This window comes from Bombina bombina, chromosome 3, assembly GCF_027579735.1.
Source record: "Bombina bombina isolate aBomBom1 chromosome 3, aBomBom1.pri, whole genome shotgun sequence".
NCBI classification, from domain to species: domain Eukaryota; kingdom Metazoa; phylum Chordata; class Amphibia; order Anura; family Bombinatoridae; genus Bombina; species Bombina bombina.
Window position 1 is genome coordinate 1,152,699,709 of NC_069501.1, and position 23,216 is coordinate 1,152,722,924.

The following is a 23,216-nucleotide window of genomic DNA, read 5'->3' on the forward strand; positions in this document are numbered from 1 at the left end:
GTTGTATAAAATTGGATGCTCTATCTCAATAATGAAAGGTTAATTTTGATTCAGTGTCCCTTTAATAAACCTAAAAACCAAGTGGCATTACACAGGCTCTTGTCTTTTACTTTCAATGCACTTTGAAATGTTAAATCATTGTGTTCTATAGTTAAATGTTAAATCATTGTGTTCTATAATTCAGTAGGGTGGGCCTTTTACATTCACCTTTTCAGGGTGTATAAGCACACCTTACCCACAGCAAGCTACCTTATGGCCATTGATATAAAAGTGATTAGATAAATAAAATGTCTTGCTGTCAAATCAAGAAAACAATTATACACTCTGCATTTCCATTCTGTACTATAAAATGAGGAGTCAGCACCTTGGAAATCTCTTACAAGATCTTTTATTTCATCTTTATGCCGCTCGAGCTGTTTTCTTAAATCATTTAATCCTTCAAGTCTGGTCAAAGGGAGAGTATCACAGATGCTAATGGACAGAAAATGGTTTATTTCCTGTAACAGAGAAAACAAAAATAATTACTTAAATTTGCCAAATAAAACCAATGGAAAGGCATGGGATAACACACACACTAGTCATGAAGTACAGGTACACCTCATTTTACTGCGCTTCGCTTTATTGCGCTTCACAGGTATTGCTCTTTTTACAAATTGAAGGTTTGTGGTAACCCTGAGTTGAGCAAGTCTATAAACAAAATGTTTCCAACATAAATAAAATTAAAAAAATAAATAAGTATATATATAAATATATACATATATACACACACACACACACACACCACTAGCAAAGAGATTATGACTGAGATTATGAAGGTGGTTAGCATTTTTCAGCAATAAATTATTTTTTTACTTAAGATATGAACATTGTTTTTTTGTGTGTTTTTTTTAGAATTAGAGATAATGCTATTACACACTTAATAGACTACACTGTAGTGTAAATATAACTTTTACATGCACTGGAAAACCCAAAAATTAGTGTGACTCACTTTATTGCGGTGGTCTGTCTACACCAATGATTGGGTTGCAAACAGAAAAATGAATATAAATAGATGTGAAGTGAAGCAAATTACAGTATATGTAGCTTTACATCATCAATGAGATTCACAGTGCAAAAACATAACTTAGCAATATTTTAAGGGATAGCATAAAATAAAATATAGTAAAAGTCTATATATAAACAAGTCCATATGTATTTTTAGGATATGTTAAATTGTGTTAAAAGATTACTTCTGTGTTTTCAAAAATTGCTTCTAATGTGTATTTACCTGATACTTGTCTGCTTGCAATATAATGTATATAACTAACACCATGAATGCATATCTGCTTAATTCAGCAGTGATGCAAATGAGAAAAAAAACTTTTATTCTTTTTTATTGGTTAAATACTGAGTGGAAATTTTTTTTCTTTTATAGTTATTTACTTGCAAGTGAGATACCACAATTTTCCTATAAGACGCCCTGGAAGTGCACCACATTGAATTGCTTGTTTTACTTTAACCCAACAGTATTTGCATTCTACACTTGTGTACTTTGGTTCTGTTTCCCTGTTCCCACAAGCAAAGCCAACATTTTTTAAAATTAGGCAAGATTAAAAAAACTGAATTTATGCTTACCTGATAAATTTCTTTCTCTTGCGATGTATCGAGTCCACGGATTCATCCAATACTTGTGGGATATTCTCCTTCCCAACAGGAAGTGGCAAAGAGAGCACTCACAGCAGAGCTGTCTATATAGGTCCTCCCCTAACTCCACCCCTCACTCATTCGACCGAAGGCTAGGAAGAAAAAGGAGAAACTATAGGGTGCAGAGGTGACTGAAGTTTTATTAATAAAAGAAATACTACCTGTCTTAAATAGACAGGGCGGGCCGTGGACTCGATACATCGCAAGAGAAAGAAATTTATCAGGTAAGTATAAATTCTGTTTTCTCTTGCAAGATGTATCAAGTCCACGGATTCATCCAATACTTGTGGGATACCAATACCAAAGCTTTAGGACACAGATGAAGGGAGGGACAAGACAGGTACCTAAACGGAAGGCACCACTGCTTGTAGAACCTTTCTCCCAAAAATAGCCTCCGAAGAAGCAAAAGTATCAAATTTGTAAAATTTGGAAAAAGTATGAAGAGAAGACCAAGCCGCCGCCTTACAAATCTGTTCAACAGAAGCCTCATTTTTAAAAGCCCATGTGGAAGCCACCGCTCTAGTAGAGTGAGCAGTAATTCTTTCAGGAGGCTGCTGGCCAGCAGTCTCATAAGCCAAACGGATGAAGCTTTTCAGCCAAAAAGAAAGAGAGGTTGCCGTAGCATTTTGATCTCTCCGCTTTCCAGAATAGACAACAAACAATGAAGATGTTTAACGGAAATCTTTAGTTGCTTGTAAGTAGAACTTTAAAGCACGAACCACATCTAGGTTGTGCAACAGACGCTCCTTCTTGGAAGAAGGATTAGGACACAGAGAAGGAACAACAACTTCCTGATTGATATTCCTATTAGAAACAACCTTAGGAAGAAACCCATGTTTGGTACGCAAAACCACCATATCCGCATGGAAAACAAGATAAGGGGAGTCACACTGTAAAGCAGAAAACTCTTCGAGCCGAAGAGATAGCTACCAAAAACAGAACTTTCCAAGATAAGAGCTTAATATCCATGGAATGCATAGGTTCAAACGGAACTCCTTGAAGAACCAAATTTAAACTCCATGGCGGAGCAACAGGTTTAAACACAGGCTTGATTCTAACTAAAGCCTGAGAAAACGCCTGAACGTCTGGAACATCTGCCAGACGCTTGTGTAAAACGATAGACAAAGCAGATATTTGTCCCTTTAAGGAACTAGCTGATAATCCCTTCTCCAATCCTTCTTGGAGAAAAGCTAATAGCCTAGGAATTCTGATCTTACTCCATGAGTAACCCTTGGAATCACACCAGTAAAGATATTTACGCCATATCTTATGATAGGTTTTTCTGGTGACAGGCTTTCGAGCCTGAATCAAGGTATCAATGAACGATTCAGAGAAACCACGCTTTGCTAAAATCAAGCGTTCAATCTCCAAGCAGTCAGACGCAGAGAACGTAGGTTTGGATGCTTGAATGGACCTTGAATCAGAAGGTCCTGCCTCAGCGGCAGAGTCCATGGTGGGACGGATGACATGTCCACCAGGTCTGCATACCAAGTCCTGCGTGGCCACGCAGGTGCTATAAGAATCAACAAAGCTCTCTCCTGCTTGATTCTGGCAATCAGACGAGGAAGGAGAGGGAATGGTGGAAACACATAGGCCAGGTTGAAGGACCAGGGCATTGCTAGAGCATCTATCAGCACTGCCTGGGGATCCCAGGACCTGGACCCGTAACAAGGAAGTTTGGCGTTCTGACGAGACGCCATCAGATCTAATTCTGGTGTGCCCCATAGCCGAATCAGTTGGGTAAACACCTCCGGATGGAGCTCCCACTCCCCCGGATGAAAAGTCTGTCGACTTAGGAAATCTGCCTCCCAGTTCTCTACTCCTGGGATATGGATTGCTGAAAGATGGCAAGAGTGAGTCTCTGCCCATTGAATTATTTTGGAAACCTCTATCATCGCTAGAGAATTCCTTGTTCCCCCTTGATGATTGATATAAGCTACAGTCGTGATGTTGTCCGACTGAAATCTGATGAATTTGGCTGCAGCCAGTTGAGGCCATGCCTGAAGCGCATTGAATATCGCTCTCAGTTCCAGAATGTTTATCGGGAGGAGAGTCTCCTCCTGAGACCATAACCCCTGAGCTTTCAGGGAGTTCCAGACTGCACCCCAGCCCAGCAGGCTGGCATATGTCCTAACTATAATCCACTCTGGTCTGCGGAAACACATTCCCCGAGACAGGTGAACCTGTGATAACCACCAGAGAAGAGAATCTCTGGTCTCCTGATCCAGATCTATCTGAGGAGATAAATCTGCATAATCCCCATTCCACTGTTTGAGCATGCATAGATGCAGTGGTCTGAGGTGTAAGCGAGCAAATGGAACTATGTCCATTGCCGCTACCATAAGTCCGATTATCTCCATACACTGAGCCACTGACGGCCGCAGAATGGAATGAAGAGCTCGGCAGGTGTTTACGAGTTTTAAATTTCCTGACCTCCGTCAGAAATATTTTCATTTCTACCGAGTCTATCAGAGTTCCTAGGAAGGAAACCCTTGTGAGAGGGAAGAGAGAACTCTTTTTTATGTTCACCTTCCACCCATGAGACCTTAGAAAAGCCAACACGATGTCCGTGTGAGACTTGGCTAGTTGGAAAGTTGATGCTTGAATTAAGATGTCGTCTAGATAAGGCGCCACTGCTATGCCTTGCGGTCTTAGAACCGCTAGGAGGGACCGAAGAACTTTTGTGAAAATTCTGGGAACTGTGGCCAACCCGAAGGGAAGGGCCACGAACTGGTAATGTCTGTCCAGAAAGGCGAACCTGAGGAATCGATGATGATCTCTGTGGATAGGGATGTGCAGATACGCATCCTTTAAGTCCACGGTGGTCATATATTGACCCTCCTGGATCAGTGGCAGAATACAGGGAGTGCAGAATTATTAGGCAAGTTGTATTTTTGAGGATTAATTTTATTATTGAACAACAACCATGTTCTCAATGAACCCAAAAAACTCATTAATATCAAAGCTGAATATTTTTGGAAGTAGTTTTTAGTTTGTTTTTAGTTTTAGCTATTTTAGGGGGATATCTGTGTGTGCAGGTGACTATTACTGTGCATAATTATTAGGCAACTTAACAAAAAACAAATATATACCGATTTCAATTATTTATTTTTACCAGTGAAACCAATATAACATCTCAACATTCACAAATATACATTTCTGACATTCAAAAACAAAACAAAAACAAATCAGTGACCAATATAGCCACCTTTCTTTGCAAGGACACTCAAAAGCCTGCCATCCATGGATTCTGTCAGTGTTTTGATCTGTTCACCATCAACATTGCGTGCAGCAGCAACCACAGCCTCCCAGACACTGTTCAGAGAGGTGTACTGTTTTCCCTCCTTGTTAATCTCACATTTGATGATGGACCACAGGTTCTCAATGGGGTTCAGATCAGGTGAACAAGGAGGCCATGTCATTAGATTTTCTTCTTTTATACCCTTTCTTGCCAGCCACACTGTGGAGTACTTGGACGCATGTGATGGAGCATTGTCCTGCATGAAAATCATGTTTTTCTTGAAGGATGCAGACTTCTTCCTGTACCACTGCTTGAAGAAGGTGTCTTCCAGAAACTGGCAGTAGGACTGGGAGTTGAGCTTGACTCCATCCTCAACCCGAAAAGGCCCCACAAGCTCATCTTTGATGATACCAGCCCAAACCAGTACTCCACCTCCACCTTGCTGGCGTCTGAGTCGGACTGGAGCTCTCTGCCCTTTACCAATCCAGCCACGGTCCCATCCATCTGGCCCAACAAGACTCACTCTCATTTCATCAGTCCATAAAACCTTAGAAAAATCAGTCTTGAGATATTTCTTGGCCCAGTCTTGACGTTTCAGCTTGTGTGTCTTGTTCAGTGGTGGTCGTCTTTCAGCCTTTCTTACCTTGGCCATGTCTCTGAGTATTGCACACCTTGTGCTTTTGGGCACTCCAGTGATGTTGCAGCTCTGAAATATGGCTAAACTGGTGGCAAATGGCATCTTGGCAGCTGCACGCTTGACTTTTCTCAGTTCATGGGCAGTTATTTTGCGCCTTGGTTTTTCCACACGCTTCTTGCGACCCTGTTGACTATTTTGAATGAAACGCTTGATTGTTCGATGATCACGCTTCAGAAGCTTTGCAATTTTAAGAGTGCTGCATCCCTCTGCAAGATATCTCACTATTTTTTACTTTTCTGAGCCTGTCAAGTCCTTCTTTTGACCCATTTTGCCAAAGGAAAGGAAGTTGCCTAATAATTATGCACACCTGATATAGGGTGTTGATGTCATTAGACCACACCCCTTCTAATTACAGAGATGCACATCACCTAATATGCTTAATTGGTAGTAGGCTTTCGAGCCTATACAGCTTGGAGTAAGACAACATGCATAAAGAGGATGATGTGGTCAAAATACTCATTTGCCTAATAATTCTGCACTCCCTGTAGTCCGAATAGTCTCCATCTTGAAAGATGGGACTCTGAGGAATTTGTTTAGGATCTTGAGATCCAAAATTGGTCGGAAAGTTCCTTCTTTTTTGGGAACCACAAACAGGTTGGAGTAAAACCCTTGCCCCTGTTCCGCTCTTGGAACCGGGTGAATCACTCCCATGGTATGTAGGTCGTCTATACAGCGTAAGAACGCATCTCTTTTTGTCTGGTTTGCAGACAATTGAGAAATGTAAAATCTCCCCCTTGGGGGGGAATCTTAAGTCCAGAAGATATCCCTGGGAAACCATTTCTAAAGCCCAGGAATCGTGAACATCTCTTGCCCAAGCCTGAGCGAAGAGAGTCTGCCCCCTACTAGATCCGGTCCCGGATCGGGGGCTACCCCTTCATGCTGTCTTAGAGGCAGCTGCAGGCTTCTTGGCCTGTTTACCCTTGTTCCAGGCCTGGTTAGGTCTCCAGGCTGACTTGGATTGAGCAAAATTCCCCTCTTGCTTTGCAGCAGGGGAAGCTGAAGCGGGATCACTCTTGAAGTTTCGAAAGGAACGAAAATTATTTTGTTTGGTCTTGATTTTATTTGTTTTATCCTGAGGGAGGGTATGGCCCTTCCCTCCAGTGATGTCTGAAATAATTTCCTTCAGTTCAGGCCCGAATAGGGTCTTACCTTTGAAAGGGATGGTCAAAAGCTTTGATTTTGATGACACATCAGCTGACCAGGACTTAAGCCATAACTCTCTACGCACTAAAATGGCAAAACCTGAGTTTTTTGCCGCTAATTTAGCCAATTGAAAAGCGGCATCTGTAATGAAAGAATTAGCAAGCTTAAGAGCTTTAATTCTATCCAGAATATCATCTAATGGGGTCTCCCCCTGGAGAGTCTCGAACCAAAAAGCAGCTGCAGTAGTTACAGGAACAATGCATGCAATAGGTTGGAGAAGAAAACCTTGATGAACAAAAATTTTCTTTAGGAGACCCTCTAATTTTTTATCCATAGGATCTTTGAAAGCACAACTGTCTTCAATAGGTATAGTTGTACGCTTAGCTAGTGTAGAAATAGCTCCCTCTACCTTAGGGACCGTCTGTCACGAGTCCCGCATGGTGTCAGATATGGGAAACATTTTCTTAAAAGTAGGAGGGGGAGCAAACTATATACCTGGTCTGTCCCACTCCTTAGAAACAATATCCGCAATCCTCTTAGGGACCGGAAAAACAACAGTGTAAACAGGAACCTCTAAGTATTTGTCCATTTTACACAACTTCTCTGGAACCACAATAGGGTCACAATCGTCCAGAGTAGCCAATACCTCCCTGAGCAACAAGCGGAGGTGTTCTAGCTTGAATTTAAAGGCCGTCATATCAGAGTCTGTCTGAGGGAGCGTCTTTCCTGAATCAGAAATCTCTCCCTCAGATAGCAAATCCCGTACCCCTACTTCAGAACATTGTGAGGGTATATCCGATACGGCTACTAAAGCGTCAGAAAGCTCAGCATTTGTTCTTAACCCAGAGCTATCACGCTTCCCTTGCAACCCAGGCAGTTTAGATAAAACATCTGTGAGGGTAGAATTCATAACTGCCGCCATGTCTTGTAAGGTAAATGAATTAGACGCACTAGAAGTACTTGGCATCGCTTGTGCGGGCGTTACTGGTTGTGACATTTGGGGAGAACTAGATGGCATAACCTCATTTTCTTTCTGTCTGAGAATCCTCTAGCGCTACATTTTTAAGTGCTACAATATGCTCTTTAAAATTAATAGACATATCAGTACAAGTGGGACACATTCTAAGAGGGGGTTCCACAATGGCTTCTAAACATATTGAACAAGGAGTTTCCTTGATGTCAGACATGTTTAACAGGCTAGTAATGAGACAAGCAAGCTTGGAAAAAACTTTATTCAATGTAAAACAACAATTTCAAAAAAACGGTACTGAGCCTTTAAGAGAAAAAAACATGTACACGTTCTGCAAAACTGCTTAAAAATGCACCAAATCCTTCAATTTTTTTACAGTATATGTAGTAAGCCTTAGTAAGGTTGCACCACCAGTAAAAAATGAAATTAACCCCTTAATACCAAAACCGGATTGACAAGAGTCCAAAAAACGGAATAAATACAGTCAGCACCTTGCCACAGCTCTTCTGTGTCGCCTACCTGCCCTTAGGGGTTGAATTTGAGATAATAAAGCTTCGTTTTGGCCCCAAAACCGCTTCAGGACCCTCCTGTGTTGCAGCTTGCTGTCCAAAATGAATAAAAACTGCGCCTCTAAGGCTCGAAATTAGGCCCCACCCACCTCTTACACGATGTCTGTTGGGACTTAAAGTGACACCTCAAGTGTTAAAAACAGCCATGTGGGATGTAAATCCCAAAAATAAGCCAAATGAACCCTCTCAATAAAAAGTCCCAAAACGTTTAATCCAATTTCTCCAAAAAAACGTTTGCTCTATTATATAAGTGTCAACCAGCAGAGTAATTTAACCCTTATGTAAGCTTGAAATACTACCAAAGTGTTTGATTACAGCTTCCCCTTCCCCTCATGGGGATAATGTCAGCCCTTTTCTGGAAATATCACAGTCTTTCTAGAAAAAAATGACTGAACATACCTCAGTGCAGCATAGCCTGCAAAACCGTTCCTCAACTGAAGTTTCCTGTACTCCTCAGCCTCTGTGGGAACAGCAATGGATCTTAGTTACAAATGCTAAGATCATCATCCTCTAGGCAGAAATCTTCATCTTTTTTCTGCTTGAGAGTAAACAGTACACACCGGTACCATTTAAAATAACAAACTCTTGCTTGAAGAAAATAAAACTAATATTTTGTCACCACTATCACTTTACCATTCCTTATTGCTTAGAGCCGGCAAAGAGAATGACTGAGGGGTGGAGTTAGGGGAGGAGCTATATAGACATCTCTGCTGTGGGTACTTTCTTTGCCACTTCCTGTTGGGAAGGAGAATATCCCACAAGTATTGGATGAATCCATGGACTCGATACATCTTGCAAGAGAAAAATAAAGAATTAAAGGTACTTTTATAGCTATCATTTCGGACTGAGTTGGAATAAAATAGTAACATTTTTACTTTTCAGGTGATTGTTTACAGAATAAAGTATAATTATTACAGCCAGTAGTGCTGTATATTTAATAGACAGAATGCATTATAATTAAACCTGATAATTTCTGGAATCAAACCCAATTGTAAATCTTTCATTTCTCTTTCATAATTCAGATAGAGCATCACATTTTGAACAACTTTCTAATTTTCTTCTATTATAAAGTTTTCTTTGTTCGCTTGGAATCCTTAGTTGAAAAGCAGGGATGTAAGCTTAGCAGCGTGCATGCTTTTTGAGCACTATATGGCAGCAGTTTTGCAAGAATGTTACCCATTTGCAAGAGCACTAGAGGGCAGCACTATTTCTTGCATTGTAATGCTCCAGATGCCCACCTAGGTATCTCTTTAACAAAGAATATCATGGGAACGAGGCAAATGTAATAATAGAAGTAAATTAGAAACTTTTTTTTATAATTGTATTCTCTGAATCACAAAAGAACATTTTTGGGTGTCATATCCCTTTAACAACATGCCCCAGGTCTAGGCACCTTAATCTATTTATTTACCACTTTGTCATTGTAATATGAAATGTTTCATTCTAAGTAATAAAATCTTTTTTCAATACACCATTATTTATTGTATCCACTTTTGCTGTAATTCAGACATCCCAGTCTCCGTGAGAATTGGAAGTGCAGATTCTATGTTCCACAGAGCCTGTTTCCCTACTCACACTAGTAACTGATTCATATCTGTCCCTAGATATTCTCAACAGAAGGAGAAGTGAACCCAAGGTTATAACATCTTGTAACTAAAGTGTCCCTTTGTTTATAAGCATGTGCTCCTTATCTCCCCTACTGAGGCTAGTTAGAGACGCTATAAATTAGCAGATAAAATAATCTCAGAGGGTGTAAGATATTCCTGACGGTACCTCTAAAAGGGAGAACGGTCCTTTACTGTACTTGATCTTTTGCTGCACATTACGCAGGTCCTTGAAGAGAATATGATCAGGAAATGGGTCCAGAAGTTTAATTGCATGATAGAGATGTTCATTATCCCGGTTTTCAACCACCAAATAGGTTAACAAGTCACACACCTGCATGGTACAAAAAAAATAAACATATATAATATCTAAATCCATGTACGGCATTGGAAAAACGTATTTAAAGCTTCATTCACTAACAAAATCTGTTGTGTATTATTGTTGATAATGTATTATTTTATGATTTAGTTACCTACACAAAGGGTAATATTTATCAAGCTGCACTGACATTGTGCAGCTTGAGTTAACCTGCAACCACATATGTAAGAAGTAATTCATGTTTCTTATCCTCTCTTTTGTTTGGGTTTTCTGCCAGGCCCTGCTCTTGCATGATTGGTTGCGTAAAAGCAGGGGGTGGGATTGCACAAGAGAGGTTTTGTGCAATCTTAAATTTTGCCAATGCTGCATCACAACTGGCGATTGCAGGTGGAAAGGTTGGTCTGCTTGACACTAACACAGATATACTCTAAACTAATAATGGTGCTCCCCTTATTTCATTGAGATGAATCTAAGGCACAGTTGGCTTTGCTGGGACAAAAACCTACATCCCTTAAATGGTCATGAAAAACAAAACTTTACTTTCATGATTCAATAGAGCATACAATTTAAACAACTTTCAAATTACTTCTATTATCAAATTTGCTTCATTTTCTTGGTATCCTTTGTTGAAGAAGAAACAATGCACTACTTGGAGCTACCTGAACAATTAGGTGGACCTATGATAAGAGACCAATCATAAGTTGGCTCCAAGCACAAGTAGTGCATTGCTGATCCTGAGCCTACCTAGGTATGATTTTCAACAAAGTATACCAAGAAATTGCATGTTTTATCTGAATAATGAAAGAAGTTTTTGGGGGGCTTTCATGTCCGAGAACCTGGAAGTAACTTCTTGTAGCCCAATTGTGCTTTGTACAGAGCAGAAATTTCCTGAAGTATAGCAGTCTGATCCCAGGTAACAAGGTCAGTCCAGCCCCGAAATACCAGACAATTCTCCTCTGAGCAAGGGAAATGGCAACCAAATTAAGTTTTTTTGTTGTATAAGCAGTCTTTTTAAGACAGAAACAAATATAAACAAACTACTAAGAAACACAGCTCTAAGCACTATTAATCTGCTTTTACACTTGAAATGAACATTTTGACTACTTATAGCATCTGCTGCCAATCAATAGATAACAGAATTTATGCTTACCTGATAAATTACTTTCTCCAACGGTGTGTCCGGTCCACGGCATCATCCATAACTTGTGGGAATATTCTCTTCCCCAACAGGAAATGGCAAAGAGCACAGCAAAAGCTGTCCATATAGTCCCTCCTAGGCTCCGCCCACCCCAGTCATTCGACCGACGGACAGGAGAAAAAAAACAGGAGAAACCATAAGGTGCCGTGGTGACTGTAGTTAAAGAAAGAAATTCATCAAACCTGATTAAAAAACCAGGGCGGGCCGTGGACTGGACACACCGTTGGAGAAAGTAATTTATCAGGTAAGCATAAATTCTGTTTTCTCCAACATTGGTGTGTCCGGTCCACGGCGTCATCCATAACTTGTGGGAACCAATACCAAAGCTTTAGGACACGGATGAAGGGAGGGAGCCAATCAGGTTACCTAAACAGAAGGCACCACGGCTTGCAAAACCTTTCTCCCAAAAATAGCTTCCGAAGAAGCAAAAGTATCAAATTTGTAGAATTTGGCAAAAGTGTGCAGGGAAGACCAAGTCGCTGCCTTACATATCTGATCAACAGAAGCCTCGTTCTTGAAGGCCCATGTGGAAGCCACAGCCCTAGTAGAGTGAGCTGTGATGCGTTCAGGAGGCTGCGGTCTGGCAGTCTCGTAAGCCAATCGGATGATGCTTTTCAGCCAAAAGGAAAACAGAATTTATGCTTACCTGATAAATTACTTTCTCCAACGGTGTGTCCGGTCCACGGCGTCATCCTTACTTGTGGGATATTCTCTTCCCCAACAGGAAATGGCAAAGAGTCCCAGCAAAGCTGGCCATATAGTCCCTCCTAGGCTCCGCCCACCCGTCATTCGACCGACGGACAGGAGGAAATATATATAGGAGAAACCATATGGTACCGTGGTGACTGTAGTTAGAGAAAATAATTCATCAGACCTGATTAAAAAACCAGGGCGGGCCGTGGACCGGACACACCGTTGGAGAAAGTAATTTATCAGGTAAGCATAAATTCTGTTTTCTCCAACATTGGTGTGTCCGGTCCACGGCGTCATCCTTACTTGTGGGAACCAATACCAAAGCTTTAGGACACGGATGAAGGGAGGGAGCAAATCAGGTTACCTAAACGGAAGGCACCACAGCTTGCAAAACCTTTCTCCCAAAAATAGCCTCCGAAGAAGCAAAAGTATCAAATTTGTAAAATTTGGCAAAAGTGTGCAGTGAAGACCAAGTCGCTGCCTTACATATCTGGTCAACAGAAGCCTCGTTCTTGAAGGCCCATGTGGAAGCCACAGCCCTAGTGGAGTGAGCTGTGATTCTTTCAGGAGGCTGCCGTCCGGCAGTCTCATAAGCCAATCGGATAATGCTTTTAAGCCAAAAGGAAAGAGAGGTAGAAGTCGCTTTTTGACCTCTCCTTTTACCAGAATAAACAACAAACAAGGAAGAAGTTTGTCTGAAATCTTTAGTAGCCTCTAAATAGAACTTTAGAGCACGGACAACGTCCAAATTGTGTAACAAACGTTCCTTCTTTGAAACTGGATTCGGACACAAAGAAGGTACAACTATCTCCTGGTTAATATTTTTGTTAGAAACAACTTTTGGAAGAAAACCAGGCTTAGTACGCAAAACCACCTTATCTGCATGGAACACCAGATAGGGCGGAGAACACTGCAGAGCAGATAACTCTGAAACTCTTCTAGCAGAAGAAATTGCAACTAAAAACAAAACTTTCCAAGATAGTAACTTAATATCTATGGAATGTAAAGGTTCAAACGGAACCACTTGAAGAACTGAAAGAACTAGATTTAGACTCCAGGGAGGATTCAAAGGTCTGTAAACAGGCTTGATCCTAACCAGAGCCTGAACAAATGCTTGAACATCTGGCACAGCTGCCAGTCTTTTGTGTAGTAAGACAGATAAAGAAGAGATCTGTCCCTTTAGAGAACTTGCAGATAATCCTTTCTCCAAACCTTCTTGTAGAAAGGAGAGAATCTTAGGAATTTTTATCTTATTCCATGGGAATCCTTTGGATTCACCCCAACAGATATATTTTTTCCATATTTTATGGTAAATTTTTCTAGTTACAGGTTTTCTGGCCTGAACCAGAGTATCTATAACAGAATCTGAAAACCCATGCTTTGATAGAATCAAGCGTTCAATCTCCAAGCCGTCAGTTGGAGGGAGACAAGATTTGGATGTTCGAATGGACCCTGAACAAGAAGGTCCTGTCTCAAAGGTAGCTTCCATGGTGGAGCCGATAACATATTCACCAGGTCTGCATACCAAGTCCTGCGTGGCCACGCAGGAGCTATCAAGATCCCCGAGGCCCTCTCCTGATTGATCCTGGCTACCAGCCTGGGAATGAGAAGAAACGGTGGGAATACATAAGCTAGGTTGAAGGTCCAAGGTGCTACTAGTGCATCTACTAAAGTCGCCTTGGGATCCCTGGATCTGGACCCGTAGCAAGGAACCTTGAAGTTCTGACGAGACGCCATAAGATCCATGTCTGGTATGCCCCATAATTGAGTTATTTGGGCAAAGATTTCCGGATGGAGTCCCCACTCCCCCAGATGGAATGTCTGACGACTCAGAAAATCCGCTTCCCAATTTTCCACTCCTGGGATGTGGATCGCAGACAAGTGGCAGGAGTGATCCTCCGCCCATTGAATTATTTTGGTCACTTCTTTCATCGCCAGGGAACTCCTTGTTCCCCCCTGATGATTGATATATGCAACGGTCGTCATGTTGTCTGATTGGAACCTTATGAATTTGGCCTTTGCTAGTTGAGGCCAAGCTCTGAGAGCATTGAATATCGCTCTCAGTTCCAGAATGTTTATCGGGAGAAGAGACTCTTCCCGAGACCATAGACCCTGAGCTTTCAGGGATTCCCAGACCGCGCCCCAGCCCACTAGACTGGCGTCGGTCGTGACAATGACCCACTCTGGTCTGCGGAAGCTCATTCCCTGGGACAGATGGTCCAGGGTCAGCCACCAACGGAGTGAATCTCTGGTCTTTTGATCTACTTGAATCATTGGAGACAAGTCTGTATAATCCCCATTCCACTGTTTGAGCATGCACAGTTGTAATGGTCTTAGATGAATTCGTGCAAAAGGAACTATGTCCATTGTTGCAACCATCAATCCTACTACTTCCATGCACTGCGCTATGGAAGGACGAGGAACAGAATGAAGCACTTGACAAGAGCTTAGAAGTTTTGATTTTCTGACCTCTGTCAGAAAAATCCTCATTTCTAAGGAATCTATTATTGTTCCCAAGAAGGGAACTCTTGTCGACGGGGACAGAGAACTTTTTTCTTTGTTCACCTTCCATCCGTGAGATCTGAGAAAGGCTAGAACGATGTCCGTATGAGCCTTTGCTTTTGACAGGGACGACGCTTGTATTAGAATGTCGTCCAAGTAAGGTACTACTGCAATGCCCCTTGGTCTTAGAACCGCTAGAAGGGACCCTAGCACCTTTGTGAAAATCCTTGGAGCAGTGGCTAATCTGAATGGGAGGGCCACAAACTGGTAATGCTTGTCCAGAAAAGCGAACCTTAGGAACTGATGATGTTCTTTGTGGATAGGAATATGTAGGTATGCATCCTTTAGATCCACGGTAGTCATAAATTGACTTTCCTGGATGGTGGGTAGAATCATTCGAATAGTTTCCATTTTGAACGATGGTACCCTGAGAAATTTGTTTAGGATCTTCAAATCCAAAATTGGTCTGAACGTTCCCTCTTTTTTGGGAACTACGAACAGATAGGAATAAAATCCCATTCCTTGTTCCTTTATTGGAACTGGGTGTATCACTCCCATCTTTAACAGGTCTTCTACACAATGTAAGAATGCCTGTCTCTTTATTTGGTTTGAGGATAAGTGAGACCTGTGGAACCTTCCCCTTGGGGGTAGTTCCTTGAATTCCAGGAGATAACCTTGAGAAACTATTTCTAGCGCCCAAGGATCCTGAACATCTCTTGCCCAAGCCTGAGCAAAGAGAGAGAGTCTGCCCCCCACTAGATCCGGTCCCGGATCGGGGGCTACTCCTTCATGCTGTTTTGTTAGCAGTGGCAGGCTTCTTGGCCTGCTTACCCTTGTTCCAGCCTTGCATTGGTTTCCAGGCTGGTTTGGGTTGTGAGGCATTACCCTCTTGCTTAGAGGATGCAGAATTAGAGGGCGATCCGTTTCTGCGAAAGGGACGAAAATTAGGCTTATTTTTAGCCTTAAAAAACCTATCCTGTGGAAGGGCGTGGCCCTTTCCCCCAGTGATGTCTGAAATAATCTCTTTCAATTCTGGTCCAAATAAAGTTTTACCTTTGAAAGGGATGTTAAGCAATTTTGTCTTGGATGACACATCCGCTGACCAAGACTTTAGCCAAAGCGCTCTGCGCGCCACGATAGCAAACCCTGAATTTTTCGCCGCTAATCTAGCTAATTGCAAAGCGGCATCTAAAATAAAAGAGTTAGCCAATTTAAGTGCGTGAACTCTGTCCATAACCTCCTCATATGGAGTTTCTCTACTGAGCGACTTTTCTAGTTCCTCGAACCAGAACCACGCTGCCGTAGTGACAGGAACAATGCATGAAATTGGTTGTAGAAGGTAGCCTTGCTGTACAAAAATCTTTTTAAGCAAACCTTCCAATTTTTATCCATAGGATCTTTGAAAGCACAACTATCTTCGATAGGAATAGTAGTGCGTTTGTTTAGAGTAGAAACTGCCCCCTTGACCTTGGGGACTGTCTGCCATAAGTCCTTTCTGGGGTCGACCATAGGAAATAATTTCTTAAATATAGGGGGGGGACAAAAGGTATGCCGGGCTTTTCCCACTCCTTATTTACTATGTCCGCCACCCGCTTGGGTATAGGAAAAGCGTCGGGGGGCACCGGAACCTCTAGGAACTTGTCCATCTTGCATAATTTCTCTGGAATGACCAAGTTGTCACAATCATCCAGAGTAGATAACACCTCCTTAAGCAGTGCGCGGAGATGTTCTAATTTAAATTTAAATGTCACAACATCAGGTTCAGCTTGATGAGAAATTTTTCCTGAATCTGAGATTTCTCCATCAGACAAAACCTCCCTCATGGCCCCTTCAGATTGGTGTGAGGGTATGACAGAACAATTATCATCAGCGCCCTCTTGCTCTTCAGTGTTTAAAAACATAATTTATGCTTACCTGATAAATTTATTTCTCTTGTAGTGTATCCAGTCCACGGATCATCCATTACTTATGGAATATATTCTCCTTCCCAACAGGAAGCTGCAAGAGTCCACCCACAGCAAAGCTGCTATATAGCTCCTCCCCTAACTGCCATATTCAGTCATTCGACCGAAAACATGCAGAGAAAGGAAAAACCATAGGGTGCAGTGGTGACTGTAGTTCAAATGAAAAAATTACCTGCCTTAAAGTGACAGGGCGGGCCGTGGACTGGATACACTACAAGAGAAATAAATTTATCAGGTAAGCATAAATTATGTTTTCTCTTGTTAAGTGTATCCAGTCCACGGATCATCCATTACTTATGGAATACCAATACCAAAGCTAAAGTACACGGATGATGGGAGGGACAAGGCAGGTACTTAAACGGAAGTTACCACTGCCTGTAAAAAACCCTTTCTCCCAAAAATAGCCTCCGAAGAAGCAAGGTATCAAATTTGTTAAATTTGAAAAGTATGAAGCGCAGACCAAGACTCCGTCTTGTAAATCTGTTCAACAGAAGCCACATTTAAAAAAAAAGGCCCAAGTGAAAACCACAGCTCTAGTAGAATGAGCTGTAATCCCTTCAGGAGGCTGCTGTCCAGCAGTCTCATAAGCTAAATGAATTATGCTTTTTAACCAAAAAGACAGAGAGGCTGCTGAAGTCTTTTGACCTCTCCTCTGTCCAGAATAGACAACAAACAAGGTGAACGTTTGATGAAAACTGTAGTAGCTTGTAAGTAAAACTTTAAAGCACAAACCACGTCCAATATTGTGTAATAGACGTTCCTTCTTTGAGGAAGGATTAGGATACAAGCATGGAACAACTATCTCTTGAGTGATGTACTTGTTAGATACCACCTTAGGAAAAAAACCAGGTTGGTACGCAGGACTACCTTATCCGTACGAAGGACCAGATAAGGAGAATCACATTGTAACACAGATAACTTGGAGACTCTACGAGTCGAGGAATTAGCTACCCAAAAGGAACTTTCCAAGATAAAGATTGATATCTATGGAACAAAAAAGGTTCAAACGGAACTTCTTGAAGAACCTTAAGAATCAGGTTTAAGCTCCATGGCGGAGCAACAGTTTTAAACACAGGCTTGGATCTAACCAAAGCCTGACCAAATGCCTGAACGTCTAGAATACCTGCCAGACGCTTGTGCAAAAAAATAGACAGAGTAAAAATCTGTCCCCTTTTAAGGAATTAGCTGACAACCTTTTTCTCAAAAACATCTTGGAGAAAAGATAATATCCTGGGAATCCAGACTTTACTCCATGAGTAACCCTTGGATTCATAACAATCAGATATTTACACCATATCTATGTTCAATTTTCCTAGAGACAGGCTTTCATGTCTGTATTAAGGTATCAATGACTGACTCGGAGAAGCCATGCTTTGATAACATCAAGCGTTCAGTCTCCAGGCAGTCCATCTCAGATTGATTCTATTTAGATGGTTGAAAGGACCCTGAGGTAGAGGGACCTGTCTCAGAAGCAGAGACCGTGATGGAAAGGATGACATGTCCACCAGATCTGCATACCAGGTCCTGCGTGGCTACGCAGGCGCTGTCAAAAACACCAAAGCCCTCTCCTGCTTGGTCTTGACCTCCGGAGGAAATCCCACTCCCCCGGAAGAAAAGTCTGACGACTTAGAAAATCCACCTCCCAGTTCTCAACACCTGGGATATGGATAGCTGATAGACAAGAGTGAGTCTCTGTCCAGTGAATTATTGTAAGACTTCTAACATCGCTAGGGAACTTCTGTTCCCCCTTGATGGCTGATGTAAGCCACAGTCGTGTATATTGTCCGACTGAGTATGATGTACCTCAGAGTTGCTAACTGAGGCCAAGTCTGAAGAGCATGGAATATCACTCCCAGTTCCAGAATATTTATTAGAAGGAGGGTCTCCTCCTAAGTCCACTATCCCTGAGCCTTCAGGGAGTTCCAGACTGCATCCCAACCTAAAAGGCTGGCATCTATTGTAACAATTGTCCCATCTGACCTGCGGAAAGGTCATACCCTTGGACAGATGGACCCGACATAGTCACCAGAGAACAGAATCTCTGGTCTCTTGGTCCAGGTTTAACAGGGGGACAAATCTGTGTAATCCCCGTTCCTCTGACTGAGCATGCATAGTTGCAGCGGTCTGAAATGTAGACGTGCAAACGGTACTATGTCCCTTGCCGCTACAATTAAGCCGATTTCATTCATGTACTGAGCCACCGAAGGGCGCGGATGGGATGAAAAAACACGGCAGAAATTTAGAAACTTTGACAACCTGGACTCCGTCAGGTAAATTTTCATTTCTACAGAATCTATCAGAGTCCCTAGGAGGGAAACCCTTGAGATTGGGGATAGAGAACTCTTTCCTTGTTCACTTTCCACCCATGTGATCTCAGAAATGCCAGTACTACGTCCGTATGAGACTGGGCAATTTGGATGTTTGACGCCTGTATCAGGATGTCGTCTAAATAAGGGGCCACTTCTATGCCCCGCGGTCTAAGGACCGCCAAAGCGACCCCAGAACCTCCATAAAGATTCTTGGGGCTGTAGATATCCCAAAGGAAAGAGCTACAAACTGGTAATGCCTGTCTAGAAAGGCAAACCTGAAAAACGATGGTGATCTTTATGCATCACAATGTGAGGATAAGCATCCTTCAAATCCATTGTAGTCCTCTATTGACTCTCCTGGATCATAGTTAAGATGGTACGAATAGTTTCCATCTTAAATGACGGAATTCTGAGGAATTTGTTTAAGATCTTTAGATCCAAAATAGGTCTGAAGGTTCCCTCTCCTTGGGAACCACAAACAGATTTAAGTAAAAACTCTGTCCCTGTTCCTCTCTTGGAACTGGATGGATCTCGTACACAATGTAAGAATGCCTTTTTTTGGGGGGGAATCTTTGAAATCCAGAAGATATCTCTGGGATATAAATTCCAATGCCTAGGGATCCTGGGCATCTCTTGCCCACGCCTGGGCGAAGAATGAAAGTCTGCCCCCTATAGGATCCGTTACCGGATAGGGAGCCGTTCTACATGCTGTCTTAGAGGCAGCAGCAGGCTCCTTGGCCTGCTTATCTTTGTTCCAGGTCCGATTGTCTCCAGACCGCCTTGGACTGAGCAAAAATTCCCTCTTGTTTTGCCTTAGAGGAAGAGGATGCCACACCTGCCCTGAAGTTTTTAAAAAGGCACGAAAATTAGACTTTTTTTTTTTTTTTTTTTTGCCCTTGATTTGGACCTATCCTGAGGAAGGGCATGACCTTTTCCTCCAGTGATATAAGCAATAATCTCCTTCAAACCAGGCCCGAATAGGGTCTGCCCCTTGAAGGGAAGTTAAGTAGCTTATTTATTAAAGTCACGACAGCTGACCATGATATAAGCCATAGCGCTCTGCGCGCCAGTATAGTAAAAAACAGAATTCTTAGCCGTTAGTCTAGTCAAATGAACAAGGCATCAGAAAACAAAGGAATTGGCTAGCATAAGCTTGTCAAATATATTCATCCAATGGAGTTGCTTAACTGTAAAGCCTCATCAAGAGACTCAACCCAGAACGCCGCAGCAGCAGTGACAGAAGCAATGTATGCAAGGGGCTGCAGGATAAAACCCTGTTGAATAAACATTTTTTATCCATTGGATCTAAAAAGCACAACTGTCCTCGTCAGAGGTAGTGGTACGCTTAGCTAGAGTAGAAACTCTTCTCTCCACCTTAGGAACTGTCTGCCAGAAGTCCTGTGTGGTGGTAACTATTAGAAAACATTCTTCTAAAAAATAGGAGGGGAAGAGAACGGCACACCTGGTCTATCCCATTCCTTATTAAAAAAAATTTTTAGTAAACCTCTTTAGGTATTGGAAAAACATCAGTACACACCGGCACTGCATATTATTTATCCAGTCTACACAATTTCTCTGGCCCTGCGATTGTACACATTCATTCAGAGCAGCCAAAGCCTCCCTGAACAACAAGTGGAGGTTCTCAAGCATAAATTTTAAATGTAGAAATATCAGAATCAGGTTAAATCATCTTCCCTGAGTCAAAAAAAAAATCACCCACAGACTAAGCATATTGTGAGGTAGTATCATACATGGTTCTTAAAGCGTCTGTATGCTCTGTATCTACCCCCAGAGCTAACTGCTTTCCTTTAATTTCAGGTAGTCTGACTAATACTGCTGCCAGAATATTATTCACCACCTTTGCCATGTCTTGTAAAATAAACGCTAGGGCGCCCTTGATGTACTTGGCGCCATTTGAGCGTGTGTCCCTGAAGCGGGAGTCGAAGGGTCTGAAACGTGGGGAGAGTTAGTCGGCATAACTTTCCCCTCAACAGAATCCCCTGGTAAAAGAAACGCTATGGGTGCCCTTGATGTACTTGGCGCCATTTGAGCGTGAGTCCCTAAAGCGGGAGTCAAAAGGTCTGACACGTGGGGAGAGTTAGTCGGCATAACTACCCCCACGACAGAATCCTCTGGTGATAATGTTTTTAAAGACAAAAAATGATCTTTATTGTTTAACATGAAATCAGTACATCTGGTACACATTCTAAGATGGGGTTCCACCATGGCTTTAAAACATAATGAACACAGAGCTTCCTCTATGTTAGACATGTTAGAACAGACTAATAATGAGACTAGTAAGCTTGGAAAACACTTTAAATCAAGTTAACAAGCAAATATATAAAACGTTACTGTGCCCTTAAGAGAAACAAATTTTGTCAAAATTTGAAAAACAGTGAAAAAAAAAAAAAAGGCAGTAAAACAAACGAAATTTTTACAGTACATGTAATAAGGTAACAGAGCATTGCACCCACTTGCAAATGGATGATTAACCCCTTAATGCAAAAAACAGATAAAAAAAAAAACGACATAGACGTTTTTAAAAACAGACACAACAAACTGCCACAGCCAACAGTGGGAAGCTTCAGTTAACTGTTTCTATGCAAAATTTAAGCCAGCAATGTGGAAAAAACTTAGGCCCCAATAAGTTTTATCACCAAACATATGTTAAAAAACGATTAAACATGCCAGCAAACGTTTTAAAACACATTTTTATAAGAGTATGTATCTCTATTAATAAGCCTGATACCAGTCGCTATCGCTGCATTTAAGGCTTTACTTACATTACTTCGGTATCAGCAGTATTTTCTTAGTCAATTCCATTCCTAGAAAAATATTTTACTGCACATACCTTATCTGCAGGAAAACCTGCACGCCATTCCCCCTCTGAAGTACCTCACTCCTCAGAATGTGTGAGAACAGCAAATGGATCTTAGTTACGTCTGCTAAGATCATAGAAAAAAACGCAGGCAGATTCTTCTTCCAAATACTGCCTGAGATAAACAGCACACTCCGGTGCCATTTAAAAATAACAAACTTTTGATTGAAGAATAAACTAAGTAGAAAGCACCACAGACTCTCACGACCTCCTATCTATGTTGAGGCTTGCAAGAGAATGACTGAATATGGCAGTTAGGGGAGGAGCTATATAGCAGCTTTGCTGTGGGTGGACTCTTGCAGCTTCCTGTTGGGAAGGAGAATATATTCCATAAGTAATGGATGATCCGTGGACTGGATACACTTAACAAGAGAAACAGAGCAATCGCGCTTTCTCTGATAAGTAGGCATTTTGGATAAAAGATTTACTATGGAGTTATCCATTACAGCCGTTAATTGTTGCATGGTAATAAGTATTGGCGCACTAGATGTACTAGGGGCCTCCTGCATGGGCAAAACTGGTGTAGACATAGTAGGAGATGATGTAGTATCATGTTTACTCCCCTCATTTGAGGAATCATCTTGGGCAATATCATTATCTGTGGCAGTACTGTCCTTACTTTGTTTGGACGCTATGGCACAATTATCACATACATTTAAATGGGGAGACACATTGGCTTTCATACATATAGAACATAGCTTATCTGAAGGTACAGACATGTTAAACAGGCTTAAACTTGTCAACAAAGCACAAAAAACGTTTTAAAATAAAACCGTTACTGTCTCTTTAAATTTCAAACAGAAAACACTTTATTACTGAATATGTGAAAAAGTATGAAGGAATCGTTCAAAAATTACCAAAATTTCACCACAGTGTCTTAAAGCATTAAAAGTATTGCACACCAAATTTCAGAGCTTTAACCCTTAAAATAACGGAACCGGAGCCGTTTTTAAATTTAACCCCTATACAGTCCCAGCTATAGTCTTTGCTGAGACTCAACCAAGCCCAGAGGGGAATACGATACCAAATGACGCCTTCTAGAAGCTTTTTCAGTGATTTTTAGATCCTCACACATGCATCTGCATGCCCTGTTCTCAAAAAACAACTGCGCAGTAATGGCGCGAAAATGAGGCTCAGTCTATAACTAGAAAGGCCCCCTGACTGAAAAAGGTGTCTAACACAGTGCCTGCCGTTTTATAAACGTTCCCCAAGATTATAAATGCCAATTGTTAGCCTAAATCTGAATAATATGCCCAAATAAAGCAATCGATTTAGCCCAAAAAAATGTCTACCAGTTTATTTAGCCCATATTAAGCCCTTTATTCTGTTTGTTTGACTAAGAAAAATGGCTTACCGGTCCCCATGAGGGGAAATGACAGCCTTACAGCATTACACAGTCTTGTTAGAAATATGGCTAGTCATACCTTAAGCAGAAAAGTCTGCTAA

At 41.7% G+C, this 23,216-nt stretch overlaps 1 protein-coding gene across 1 annotated transcript in view; it reads right to left on the minus strand.

Moving 5' to 3' along the window:
* Positions 1–23,216, minus strand: part of ATM (ATM serine/threonine kinase) — a 925,848-nt gene that overhangs the window by 489,885 nt on the left and 412,747 nt on the right. The window contains exons 31-32 of the mRNA XM_053708547.1: positions 10,077–10,241; positions 365–497 (exon numbers count right to left, since the gene is read on the minus strand). Of these exons, the coding sequence (XP_053564522.1) occupies positions 365–497; positions 10,077–10,241 (298 nt within the window). The remainder of the gene's footprint in view (positions 1–364; positions 498–10,076; positions 10,242–23,216) is intronic.